At 40.3% G+C, this 12,050-nt stretch overlaps 1 protein-coding gene across 1 annotated transcript; it reads left to right on the top strand.

The window, feature by feature from the left end:
• The first annotated feature begins 44 nt into the window (after window positions 1-44).
• aldh8a1 (aldehyde dehydrogenase 8 family, member A1) lies at window positions 45-11,699 on the top strand. The gene is made up of 7 exons (XM_044376249.1): window positions 45-2,933; window positions 4,704-4,851; window positions 6,484-6,639; window positions 6,731-6,880; window positions 7,027-7,283; window positions 7,468-7,629; window positions 7,719-11,699. The coding sequence occupies exons 1-7, from the start codon at window positions 2,787-2,789 to the stop codon at window positions 8,169-8,171; spliced, it is 1,473 nt and encodes a 490-aa protein (XP_044232184.1). The 5' UTR covers window positions 45-2,786; the 3' UTR covers window positions 8,172-11,699.
• Window positions 11,700-12,050: the final 351 nt, after the last annotated feature.

Raw genomic sequence — 12,050 nt, 5'->3', positions numbered from 1 at the left:
GCATATGGAAGTGAAAATATAGAGGTGATGATTTCCTGCTGGAGTGGAAAGCACCACAAAAAACAGATCTTATTGATACCGTCACCGAGAGTCTAAAGAAGGAGTTTGATTTGCATGCTAAAATGTTTCAGAATTAAAAAAAAAAAAAAAAAAGTCACAAACTCGTCTAAAAGCAATCTCGTATAACTGGAGGGAGGCGATCTAGTTGTAGACTCTGTGGTGATACATGTTTAATTGGGAGTGGCCCCAGTTGCTCAGCACTTCCAGTATCACAGTACAAACTGCTTTGTAAGTGTTTAGAGGCTGGATAAACAGAGAGAAACAGAAAGGAAACATTACAGTTTAAGTGGTGTGAGAGAAAGACAGGGAAAAATCAGAGGAGATTATAATTTAATGACTAGTCAATGGAAAGAGCGAAGGGGAATGAATGCTAAGTCAGGCTCATGCTTGATTTTTAAGTGGCTCATGAGAATTCAGGAGTTATCACAAAGTGAACCCGCCTGTCTGCAAAAACTCCACCAAGGTGTAACTGTGACACACAGGGGGAGGACATGACAAAAATTAGGCAGTAGAGCAGTAAATAAAAAGATTTATTGCATTCACGCACAGGTTTATATGATGACTGACACCATGTTTGCATTTTGTGGAAGTTTCCGGGGTGGGATAAATTTTTGCTGTTAGTCACCTACATAAATGTGCAAAGCCATTGTCAGATTATGTCTCTGATTAACAACGAGCAATCTTTAGTGAGTGTGCATACATTAAAAGTGTGGTAAAGGTTAGATATTCACAGAATGGACAGAATTACAGAAACAGCATACAATAAAATACAGTAGCCCTGCAATACATGCTGTTGTGTTGATCCGACTGTTAGAGTGTAGTTTATGTTAGGGTTCATGTGTTTTCTTGCACTTAGTTTTGCTCTGTAGCATTATGATTTGCATATGTTGTTAGGATTTTTAATTTCTTACTTTTCAGCATTACTGTACATGATTTGGCATATTTTGTGAGTAATGCACTAGCAATGACTATTTGGTCTCATTTTATCTTCTGTCTGGTTATGTTATCTGACAGTCAACACAGATGCACTCCCAATTTATATTCAACTTAGTATGACTCACTTGTACAGCTACCTTTTTATAACTTCCTTTACCAGAGTTGCTGTCTGGTGTGCTGCGCATCAGCCACAAACACTGCAAAGTTATATGATGTAACAGGAGCAAAGGTCTCATAAATAATGACATATTCCAGTCAAAGGGAAACTGTATTATCAGAGAACAATGGTGGGACTGAGTGGGCCTTCACAGACACTGACCTGAGGAAATTAATGGAATATTTGCTAGTTGATATTAATGACGTTCATGCAAGTGTCCTGATACAGTCCACTCAAAAGGCCTCATGAAGAGCAATTTCTACAGTACAGAAAGATTGTTTAGTTCACCCAGCTACCACAGGATGGCAGTGTTCAGTTTGTTGCAAGATCACCACTCATTTCCAGTTAATAACTTAAAAGCTGCACACATGCTTTCTTTTTATTCACAGCACTGACAGATCAGTTTATACCTTATTCAGTATTGTATTGCATGAGAGCATATTTAAAAATGCAGTCACATCCAGTGTGTGTCTGAGGTGTCTACAGACCTCTGAAAGGGGGAACAATACAGAACAAAGAAAGAGCCGTTGTTAATACTATGTCTGGTGGCCCATACTGTGATGATGAATCACTTTCTCTGTAAATGGATGAGTAATACACTGGCTTCCTCTTCAGATGCTGCCCTGTCTGAATCAGTACTTTCTAAAACTGGCAGTCACATGTACACAAACCTGAAACAAACACTTAGGCACTATTAACTTCTCAGTATGTCTATTTGAGAACAGTATGTAGCCTTAGAAAGCTAAGTTCTTGCCTTCCACTGTAGCCTAGCCTTGTGCTCATAGTGAATGCATATAATATAAAATATGAGGGTTAGACCTGTGATGTTCAGTGCATTGGTGGGATAGGCCCCAGTCCATCTGTGACCATAAAAGGGTTAATCTTTTACATTTAAATGGCTAACAGTCTTCAACTAATCACACTGAGCCTTGGGTGGAGGAGACAGAGTGAAGATGCCAATCTAACAGGGCTGGTGGTCTACCTAACTGTTGAAAAACAATCTCACCTCAGGTCCATTTGGTAGCTGCTCTCAAGCTTATGGTGATCATGTCACATGATCTTCATCAGTAGATGGAGTTGGCCCCAGTTGTCATGAAATTGTTTAAGCACAATCTTACTTTTTGTTAACTATGTTTCCAAGGTCAAGAACGACCTTTGAAGATGAACTTTTAAGCCAACATGACGTAGATATCTAAGTTTTTGCACATCTTATCTGTCTCAATTAAAAACAGGAAATAACTGAAAATACGTTTGAAATACATGTAAGTTCCTGCTCTTTTTTTACACGTGGTGGATCTAAGCCATCAAAACAAGTTATCATACCTTTTTAATAGTTGCTCATTTGTCTACGGCATTGAGGGGAATAATAAAGGTATAATTAATTTATACACCTGCTTTGGAAACTATCATATAATGATCACTTCTGTGAGAACTCAGGTGTTCTGCTGGGAGAATAATTAGTCAACTTACTGCTGCACAGCACGGTGCAGTGTATTGTGAAATATGCAGTGGGAGGTGTAGTTGTACCAGGGTCAGTTTCAATTCTCTTTGAGGTTTGAAACACCGCTTGCTCCAGTCTCCTGTCATTTTCTTAGTTTGTTGTATTTGTTTGGTAGCACTAAGTTTTACAGTCATGTCGAAAAGCTTGGAGCAGCGCTCATACCTGGTTCTGGAGAACTACATCGGAGGAAAGTTCATCCCTTGTCGGAGTCACATCGACTCCTACGACCCGTCCACTGGAGAGGTTTACTGCAAAGTACCAGACAGTGGCGAGGAGGAGGTGGGACATCCCAATAATACCTTAGGATTGTTTTTATTATACAGCACTATGCATCTTGTACTTTCTCTGCAACAACCTTTTTGTATTGACATTGAACTTTCCTTTGCTGCAAAAGGCCTGTAGTAATACCTCTATAAAGCTTATAATTTCAAGTTTTTGTTGAGGCTTTTAGATGTGTAGCTCAGTGGTATTTTTTGAGATCATATATTTGTAGGGATAGATGAGGTCTACTGGTGTATTTGCCCTGTGTTTGGCAAATAAGTCTTGAGCCATGCTGAAGTCTGTGTGACTCATTTCTGCAGCTGTCTTTGTGTCAGATTGCAATGCTGTTTTTGTCCACAACTGTACTCTCATAAACTTTACAAAGGTAGTCTTTATTGCAGGGATTTGGTGCTGGATTGCATTTTGCCATAAGAGCTATTACCGGCAGGTTTTATTTTGGATGAAGTACTTGAAATTGGCCAAGGAAAGGACGAGAAAAGTGAATTCTAATGTGTCACATCTGTTTCAGAAAGCTTATACTATGACAGAGAAGTACCTTTGCTCTTTACAGAGTCAACAGTCAAGTAATCATTAAACACACTGAACACACATATTGATACACTTTAAAGGACAAGTTCACAAATTTTCAAGTCTGTCTAAAAACACTAGTCAGATGCCCAAATTAACATTGACACATTTTTCATGCTCCGATCATTCCTCCTGTTTATTGGGGAGAATGGGGTAACATGAGTCACTTTTTACATTTGATGATTTTTCTCAAAAATATAAGTGTATTTATTTCAAATTATAGTTACTATATATACCTCAGGTTGTTGTATACCCATGGAAATTAAAACAAGTTATCTTATTATTATGGTTTTAGAACAATGACCCATCAAAAAAAGTTAGTCCTATGTCACAACTTGCCCCAAGGTAGGGATAAAATGAGTGTGGGGATGGGGTAAATTGAGTGCTCTAGGCATAAATAGTGCCACTGCTAAATACTGATATAAAAATGACAAAAATTAGGTATTTATTCATCAACATTGACTTGTAACAATGATCAAACATTACCATGAACAGTGTCTCTAGTCTCTAAAATATCAGAAAATAATACTTAAATACTCAGGTTACTCTGTACATATTACTTTTGGGGGTAAACCGAGCCATTGACTCAACTTTCCCCAACATTACTGGCACATTTTACCCCACAATCTCCATTTTGACAAAACTGTTTCACACTGGCTCAGATCCACAATTATGCTAGGTTTAAGACCTTGTTTATTAGTTTACACTGACTTAGATTAAAATGTTATAATGTCTAAAACTTATCTATTTTAATTAAGATACATGACTGATACTTTTAGTAACATGATGAATTCACTTGGCATGACAAAAAAATTTCTTTTACTCTGGTTTGTTAACCATTCTCTCCATGTACTTGAGTCCAAGATGCATTCAATAATGTGAACTGTACTTCCGTAATTTGATTACATGATCACATGATTACTTTTGTTCATGGTTACCTAGATACAGGGGTGGCTCATTTTATCTGCTGGCTTGACTTACCCCGTTGCCCCCTACAGGCCATTAAGAGACTCCTTCATAATGCACTACAAATGTAGCCTGAGTGACAGGGGACAAAATCCACAATCCTTGTTTGTGCAAAAAGATATTTGGATGTTTATCTGAAGCTAATATGAGGCCTGATCATCAGTTTGGCAACTACTGATGTCTGAAAGACATGCAGAACAATGTGCTAATCTCTCAGTGCATGACTGTCTGCAGGTGGAGGCAGCAGTGGCAGCAGCGAAAGAAGCCTTCCCTGGCTGGTCTGCTCGCAGCCCAGAGCAGCGAGCGCAGGTTCTCAACAAGTTAGCCGACCTGATCGAAGCCCACCTGGAGGAGTTTGCCCAGGCTGAGTCTAGAGACCAAGGTGTCTTAAACTGTTTTGTATCAACCCACCAGTCAGTCAGCTAATCAGTTACTTAGCAACAGTGGATCAAACTGACTTCTTTTCAATGTCACCAAGAGGTGTTAGTTTATCTTAAACATGTCCAAGTCCTTGAATTTAATATTATTTGGCACCAACATTTTAAAACCCTTATATGCAGTTTCTGTTTAGGTGTTTAAGTAGTAACTGATGACTGATAACGTTATTGAAGCAGAATAGGGGTTTCTGGCACAACTTCAGCTACTTCCAAGGTGCACAGAGAAGGGAAAATGTCTAAACAGGTCAAAACTCCAGCAACACTTGTAGTATACAGAACAACTTTTAATGTTAGACCAACACGTTTCGGCTTGTGGTCATCAGGGTCATCATGAGACACTACAAACAACATTTAAATAGGGTAGGTATGAAGCAGAAAAAAACTCAAAAAGGTAAAAAAAATATATATATAACCATATACCCTATCATGTAAATCCAGACACATATCAGCCAATGCGGAACCTACAACAGATGGTTTGGGTATATGGTCATGTGGCTTCAGGCCTAAGGGGGGGGGGGGGGGGGGGGTGTAATGTCCAATAAGGGACATGGGTGACACCATATTTAGTCCATTAAATGGAGAGATGCAACTAATGGGTGGTACTTGAGTTTGTACAGAAGAGGCCTTAATTCAAAATGTGCCTAGAAAAAGGAATTCCTGTAGTTTGACCATTTCTTTTTCACATCTGTATCGTTAATGTCATGGCATTTCTATCAAGAACATTTGCATAATGTTACAGCAGCAACATACACATACCAGCGAGGATCAAGGAGCAGAACGGGCCAACATTTAATAACAAAGCTAGCTGAGATAGTGCTGCAGGTCGAAGTTTCACAAAAAGCAACATGAAAAAACAGTTACCACCATCCAACCTACGTCTGTCATTATTTAGTTGGCTTAACATTCACACAGTTTCTCTTGACTGTCCCTCAATAGACCAACATTAGTCCAACATCGCTAGCCATATTAGTCATGCAACATGCTAACGCCAGGTTCAACAGGCTAATCTGCTAAATAAACAGTAAGACAGCTAAAATATGGCAAAAGTTACAGCGTCCAAGTTGAGGTTGGGTCACGGACAGCCGGTATCGATCCATCATACACACAGTTTTCCAGTTTACATTTCCATCAAAAATAAAGTGAATCCAGTGGGTCTTCACTTCCTCAGATGATAGGGGGGCATTCTTGCAGCAAACAACAGAACTTTGATTCAGTTCAAAATTTGATTCAGTATGTTTACACTGGGCAGGGACTGTCAAGCCTGCTGAAGGGCTGGAGGGGGGTCTATTTTCAACAGAATATATGATATATGATGTCATAAAGGGAGCCAAATTTTAAACGGTGTTTTTGCACACACATTTATTGAAAGATGGAGCAGGAGAAAAAGGTTTTGTGGGTCTCTAGACACACCAGGGACACATATCTATGTTGAAAAGACATGAAAAAGTGCATTTTCCACAATATGTGACCTTTAAATGATGAATATCTAATATCAAAAACGTCCCAGGAGTGTTTGAGCAATTGATGTATTATTCAGCTCTTTTGATCAGTTATATGTATTTGATGCAACATTACAGGTAAAACAGTAACGTTTGCACGGACTGTGGATATTCCCCGCTCTGCGTACAACTTCCGCTTCTTTGCATCATCCGTGCTCCACCACACCACCGAATGCAGCCAGATGGACCACATGGGCTGCCTCAACTACACTGTCCGCTGCCCTGTGGGAGTGGGTGAGAGCTCCATGTATTCACATTAAAACCTGTAAAGGATATAATTGTGCTATATGTGTTCTTAAATTGTGTTGTTGTGTTGTGTGTGTAGCTGGTCTGATCAGCCCCTGGAATCTCCCCCTGTACCTGCTGACCTGGAAGATTGCACCTGCGATTGCTGCAGGCAACACTGTGGTGGCCAAGCCCAGTGAGATGACCTCTGTGACTGCCTGGATGATGTGCAAGTTGATGCAGCAGGCTGGTAGGACTACAACAGCTATGCAAAAGAAACACAAGATTATACACATAGAAGTTAGAGAGATATTCTCATGAATTATTTGAAAAACCATAAAGGGAGTTTATGGTTTACAGAATTACTATTTAAAAAATCTCTCTCTCCCTCTCCAGGTGTTCCTCCAGGAGTAGTCAACATCATATTTGGGACTGGCCCGCGAGCAGGGAACGCCCTGGTTGGCCATCCTGACGTCCCATTGATCTCCTTCACGGGTTCCACGGCAACTGCCCAGCGCATCACAGAACGGGCTGCCCCCTACTGTAAGAAGCTCTCATTGGAGCTGGGAGGAAAAAACCCTGCCATTATTTTTGCTGATGCAGACCTGGACCAGTGCATTGAGACCACTGTTCGCTCCAGCTTCTCCAACCAGGTAAGAAAAGAGTGTAAGTGTTGAATGGATGCTATCTGTGTGAAGAACAGTGATAAGGGTGCAGTTAAATTATTTGTCCACATGAGGGCAATCAAAACCCATATTTTGTTTTGAGGTAGGTGCCTGGGAAGAACTTTCTGAACCCTGTGCTTCAATGAAAATCCTTCTTTCTTCTTCTTCTTAGGGAGAAATCTGCTTGTGCACCAGTAGGATTTATGTAGAAAGGAGTATTTACTCCAAGTTCCTGGAGAGGTTTGTGGCAGCAGCTAAGAAGTGGAAGACCGGTTTGCCCTCTGACCCCAGCAACAACAACGGAGCACTCATCAGCAAAGAACACCTGGAGAAGGTGGTGACTTAAATTGTCAAAAACAACTTTTAGAAAGATGTGTTTTTTTCTTAACTCATATTTATTAGCCTCTCTGTCTTCATGTATAGGTTCGTAGCTTTGTAGCACTCGCCAAATCCGAAGGTGGCATCATCCACTGTGGTGAAGGGGTTGACCAGCTGGACCTCCCAGAGCGCAACAGCAAAGGCTACTTCATGCCGACCACCATCATCTCAGGCATATCTGACAGCTCCCGAGTAATGCAGGAGGAGATCTTTGGCCCTGTCACCTGCGTCAGCCCCTTTGACACAGAAGATGAAGCTGTTTCCAAGGGCAATGGGGTGCGCTATGGTCTGGCAGCCACTGTGTGGTCGCGGGACGTTGGGAAGGTTCACCGGGTGGCCAAGCGGTTACAGACAGGTCTGGTGTGGACCAACTGCTGGCTGGTGAGAGATCTGAAACTGCCCTTTGGAGGGATGAAGAACTCTGGTGTTGGGAGGGAGGGAGGGAAGGATTCCTACCACTTTTTCACAGAGGTGAAGAGTATCACCATCAAACACTAAAAGGAAAGGAAGATGACAGGAGAAGCATGTGTTGGATGAATAGAGGAACATTTTCTGTTAGAAGTAGGTGCACACATTTGGAGAAGGTTTATCTTGACATTCAACAACCTCCGTCATCAACATTTTTCAACAACTAATTTCTCCTCCCATCCCCTCAAATTACTGGAGCCCTTAATTAGGTCACATTTGTAGAATACAAAGGTCAGAGAAAGTCACACTGGAGCAATACAGATAAGAAAACTAGCAAAGATCCAATATAAATGTCTAGTAAAGAGGAAATAATGCACAATGCGAAATGCTGTAACATTAATACCTTTGCTGAATATTTTGTACAATCATCTTCTACTGTTGAAGCCAAAACACATGAAGCAATAATTGTGTGAGAGTTTCTCTTAAAACTAGAATGAGTACAGACCAGACAAAGTAAAACCAGACAAGATACAAGCGTATTTACGAGAGGAAGTCAAGAGTGCAATTTATCAGCTTAATCCAACATCCCTCATACATGTATACTGCGGGTTTGTGTCCTGTATGATAGTAAGAAGTAAAATAATTCTGAAAAGAAACAGTGATAATATTATTTTAAAAAGTGTCCTGTGAGGGAGGTAAATACAAAGAGATCTGATGTGTGCCTCAGGCTAACCAAAACCAAGAACCAAAGCATTGTAGGTGAGTTTCATTAGAAAAGCGTGACTGTGCTGGAATTTGTTCAGTTGTTTTTCAACACATACAAGCGTTGTCCCAAATTAAAGCACCTTACATAAATGCCACATGTAGTTCAGTGTGTTTTTATGTTTACTGCAGAGTCTGAGTTATGTCATTGTTGTCTGTGGAATGCAGAAACTCATGACAGTATCTGACACGATGTCAGTAAAAGGTTTGGTATGTTGGCTCTGTAGGCTTGTACAAGCAAAACAGGTCCACTGACAGATTTATTTATTTTTTGACAATGAAGAAGTCAAAGTTTTACATTTTTATCAGCACACTTTGTACTTTTCACGTGTCACGGTTGTATACTTGGTCAAAGTCTGCTCTGTTATAGAATTTTCTGCGTCACGCAAACTCAGATGTACTCAGAAGTAACTGTTCTACAGTTCATTGATTTGTTTATATGTCTGACTTGCTGACGTAAGGAAGGTGATGCCAAACTGTCCTTTGTGGTAGATGGACAAAATGTTTGCAGAGAGAATCAGGAATGTCAGCAAGCTGAGTGAACTGGATGACTGTCTGATGGGAGACAAATTTTAAATGTGAAATATAACATCTCCCTTGTCAAATATTATATCTCACATGGGAATGTCAGAAAACTCAGTTTGCCCGTATTATGATTTTATTCACAAAAGTTGTGTCCAATGTGAAATTTATGTTATGACATCACAAATACATCACAAATTTCACACGTGAAAGATCCTAAAAATATGTCCCCATATCACGTAAAATAGTGTTTCACCTGATTAATTAACACATGCTTTTCTGTAAAATGGTGGTGATGTAGTTGACAAAACAGTCTTACAGTTAAGTCAATTTAGTAGCTGTTGTGGAGCTTTTGATCATATTACACAATCTTCTTAAGGAGATGGAGCCTGCCCAGTTGTTGTCAAATTGTTCAATGTTCAAGTTTCCGTTTTACAGAGCACTTCGGGGAGTTTCCGTCTGTGTTGGTTTAGAAGTTGAGATCAAAAGTGGTGAAAGAATTGAAAAAAGAAGATTGTGTGATATGACTGAAAGCTCCAGAATAACTACTAAATCAACCTTGTAGTGAAGACATACCAAATTTAAAAAAAAAAAAAAAACATTGTTAAGAAAATATGCACATCATCATAAATGTATGATTCTCTAGAGTATGGCAGGTAACTTCAACTTCAACTGACCTCACATCCGGTTCTTGCTGAGTGGTGAAATAATCTTTCAAGTAGTCATCCTCAGCAGCTTGCTTCATCATCCTTTGATCACATTTTTCTTGCATTTGCCAGCACCCTCTTCACCCCTCAATCACACATTTCCTTTCCTTGCTAAACATCTGATCATGACTTAATGCAGTGTGTGATGAGACTGACACAGGCAGAGCACCATGCATGCTGATGAGTATGTGTACATGTTGCACTCCGCATCATTCAGCAGTTGTGCCAGTCGAGGGAAAAGAGGGCAGACGGGGGAAGCGCCCTATCTGTAATGCGAACGTGTAAAATCACGTCCACTGGTGATGTGGATGTGCCATTTACCACAGAGCCAGTGTGTGGGTCCCACCCTCTTGTGTTTTGGCTAGGGAAGGGGTATTGTGCTATGTCACACTGCATGATTGCATTCACACATGCGCACTCCTCTGCCTTCCAAGAGCATAGCGTGTGATGAAATGGATACCACCCAAAAGACAGGTTACAAGGTCTAAAGCAACGTGTTTAGTTGCACTACCACCACTCACATACACACACACACCAAGTCGTAATCTTAGAAACAGAATGGGAACAAAGCAAGTCAGCAAGTATTTCATTTTCCTTCATTTCCTCCCTTTTTTCTTGATTTATCTTTCATCTCCTCCCTCTTTGTGGATGTTTCATTCACAAGGAAAAGGCTTATTGAAGTAGGTCTCACCCTGCAGTACGTGACTTTGAGGACACTGCCAGTGGCGTTAGCCAAAGCAAGCATTTCACTTTCACCCCACTTATCGGGCACAGGGAGAAATGAAAATAGAGCATCCTTCCATTTTATAACCAAGAGGAAACTGGAATATCTAGAATACATAAAGTATCTGTTTTCATTGCTGGCTACGGGGATGTGATAGGCCTCCTGCAGAGGGTGTACTCATTGATATGTATGTGGAGAGAACAGTCAGAGCCAACAGCCGTTTTCTCTCTGGTTTTGGGCCAAAACCGAATGCAATAAGTCTGTGAAATGTTATCTTTTTTATGTGTTTCAATTATAAATTTACAAAGGGAATATCAGATTTTATATTTGGAAAAGGGTGTATGCATGTGTGTGAGGCAGATAGAGATAGAGAAAGACAGAGAAAGATTCTTTTGAAGCAAACTGAAATTTAAAGAACTGAATTTGACAGACAGAAAGTGAAAGATCCGATCCTGACATGACCTTGTGTCCTAGATTCTGTAGTTTAAGAGCTATGTTTACATTTATTGCTTAAACCAACACACCATTGTCTGGTATAACATCTGAAATCAGTGCTCAAATTACAGACTGTACGCCTATTCATTGAGTCAAAAGATGTTTTCTTGGTGGCCTGTGGCATTTGCCTCTTTTAGCTGTTTAAATTCTCCCCTTCTCTCTTTGAATGTCAGGTGTCACACATGGTAAGCTTGCTCTTTCTCACATCCTGCCTCTTCTTCTCTCACCGTGCTCCCGTCTCTCAAGGCCTTCTGTCACATTAGGGCTCAGGGAATTTTCCAGAGCTGGCGGCCTGGGGTTTTTGTGGTAGATAAGCCCCGGGATGAATCCTGAGTCCTGAGAAAAGGCTGAGTTCAAGCAGGTTAAACAAACTCAGCCAAGAAACCCCGTGTGTATGTGGAGAAAGGGCGAGAGAAAGAAAAAGAGAGAGAGAGTTATTTGGAAACAGAAAGCCAAATGTTTGCAGCTGCATGTCAATGAGTGCACTATATTTATCAGTCTGAAAAGACAAAATGACAGCTTCAAAATGAAGCCTAAACAACATGACTGTAAAAGTTGAGTAGCAAGTCAGTATTCACAATTATGTGCATTCTCATTCATGTTTTGTTTTTTTTTTTGATAATAATGAAATTTGTTTTGCCTTTCAATTGACTGCAGAGATTACACTGGTTGCAGTCATTGTGTGGGCTGTAAAACTAAAACAGTGACCTTAATGGTGCTAAAACTCTATGTAAAGCTGAATGGGATCTTAAGATTGGA

The sequence above is a fragment of the Thunnus albacares genome, chromosome 16 (assembly GCF_914725855.1).
Source record: "Thunnus albacares chromosome 16, fThuAlb1.1, whole genome shotgun sequence".
NCBI classification, from domain to species: domain Eukaryota; kingdom Metazoa; phylum Chordata; class Actinopteri; order Scombriformes; family Scombridae; genus Thunnus; species Thunnus albacares.
This window is presented reverse-complemented; position numbering and strand designations above follow the sequence as displayed.

Excerpts from the sequence above, each read along its gene's own strand:
- aldh8a1 (XM_044376249.1), top strand. The coding sequence starts at position 2,787 with ATGTCGAAAAGCTTGGAGCAGCGCTCATACCTGGTTCTGGAGAACTAC. Across the intron at positions 6,640-6,730 it reads CCGCTGCCCTGTGGGAGTGG|CTGGTCTGATCAGCCCCTGG; the intron begins GTGAGAGCTCCA and ends TTGTGTGTGTAG. Across the intron at positions 6,881-7,026 it reads CAAGTTGATGCAGCAGGCTG|GTGTTCCTCCAGGAGTAGTC; the intron begins GTAGGACTACAA and ends CTCCCTCTCCAG.